The 1473-nt window shown below is 54.9% G+C and overlaps 1 protein-coding gene across 1 annotated transcript; it reads right to left on the reverse strand.

Annotated features, from left to right (window-relative positions):
* K437DRAFT_89772 (DNA/RNA polymerase) lies at nt 1-1473 on the reverse strand. Its single transcript, XM_013384252.1, has one exon. It carries the CDS (start codon nt 1415-1417, stop codon nt 89-91), a length of 1329 nt encoding a protein of 442 aa, XP_013239706.1. The 5' UTR covers nt 1418-1473; the 3' UTR covers nt 1-88.

Consider the following 1473-nt stretch of genomic DNA (forward strand, 5'->3'; position numbering starts at 1 on the left):
GGTAGACTCAAACGGAGCAGCGACAGTGAAAGACAAGAATGCGATTGTGCAATGCTTTCATACACCATGCTACTGCTGGCGAGAAGATCTATGACTTTTTGCTGAAAAATGACGTGATTCCTTCTTTCTTTTGCTTGGCATCTGAAGGGGCTGAGCCTTTCTTCTTCTTCTTGCTCGTTGTGGACGAGACGGATAAGGAAGGGTCAGAGGAGCAGCTGTGATGCCCCGGATGCTGCTGTTGAGGGTTAGACGACGCGGCCAGTTCTTCACGCGACAAAGCCACTGCGAAGTGCCAATCTTGGTGATCTTGCTTTTGCAACACCAATGTTTGCTCAGCAAAGCAGCGAAGATTGTCGTCGGCAGCGGAAGCGTCGAATGCCTGGCGTACGACTTTCCCGCATTCATCACATGTCCACGTCAACTCGTCAGAGCCTTTGCCCTCGCCTTCGCCATGCGCGTCCGCCACATGGTCTCTCAGCTGCAGCTTCTGCTTTTTGGCAAAAAGCTCGAGCCCGCCCGGCTCTTTGCGTTTCTTGTGCTCACTGCGCACTGGCCGGACTTCGTCGCAAGAAATGCCAAAAAGCATGATAGACGCTTCGTCGTTCCCATCCGACTCTTTTGCCTTCGTAGATCCTTCCACAAATACCGGAGTTGAAGCTTCCCTCTTGCGGAAGAAGCCTTGAATGCTCTTCTGCCCTGTCTCACCGGCTTCTAGCTGCGAAAAGGCAAGACTGATGCTGACAATCTCCGCGGGTCGGATAGAGCCTTCTGGCGTCCCAAGCGCGTCGCCTGCCGACTCGTTCCACAGCTTCTTTGCGGCTTTGAGGATGTCATGGCCCTGCAAGTCACGAACAAAGGGGAAAGCGACTTGCTTGCTTCGCGGGACGTCGCCTGCACGCAGGAAGCGAAAGATGAGCGTGCGCGGCCACAGATTAGGCATATCTTCTCTCGCTTCGCGCAGACGGATGGCTAGCTCGGTGGAGAGGATGGAGAGCCAGTGCATGGCGTCAGCCGTCTTACGAATCGGCGGTCTGACATTTTTCGATGCTAGCATCGACTTGGTCGCGACGCGTTCCTTTACTTCAGAGTGGTCGATGCCGCGCAGGACATTAAACACCCACAAACTCTCTTCTCCAAATCTGGCCTGCATCTCCTCTCGGCTGATAGACCAGAGATCGCCGACAGTGGATGACTCCCACTCTGTCGAGATGGCGTTTCCAAGCTTGCCGCCGAGGAAGCGAATCTTTTGGAAAGGAAGGTCGCGTAAGAAGTTGGCGACAGCAGCGGGTCGCATGGTCGTTTGGCTGTTTGGCTTGCGCCAGGAGGAGCACAACTTGGCCAGGGTTTTGTTCGACGCAATACCTGCAGAAGTGGTGTATCCGAGCTGATCGACGACTGCAGTGCGTACGCGAACCATGAGCTCGGCCCCAAGACTCAGCGCGACGTCCGTCCATGTCGTTTCTGCGTCTTCTT

This window comes from Tilletiaria anomala (assembly GCF_000711695.1).
Source record: "Tilletiaria anomala UBC 951 chromosome Unknown K437scaffold_267, whole genome shotgun sequence".
Lineage (NCBI taxonomy): Eukaryota > Fungi > Basidiomycota > Exobasidiomycetes > Georgefischeriales > Tilletiariaceae > Tilletiaria > Tilletiaria anomala.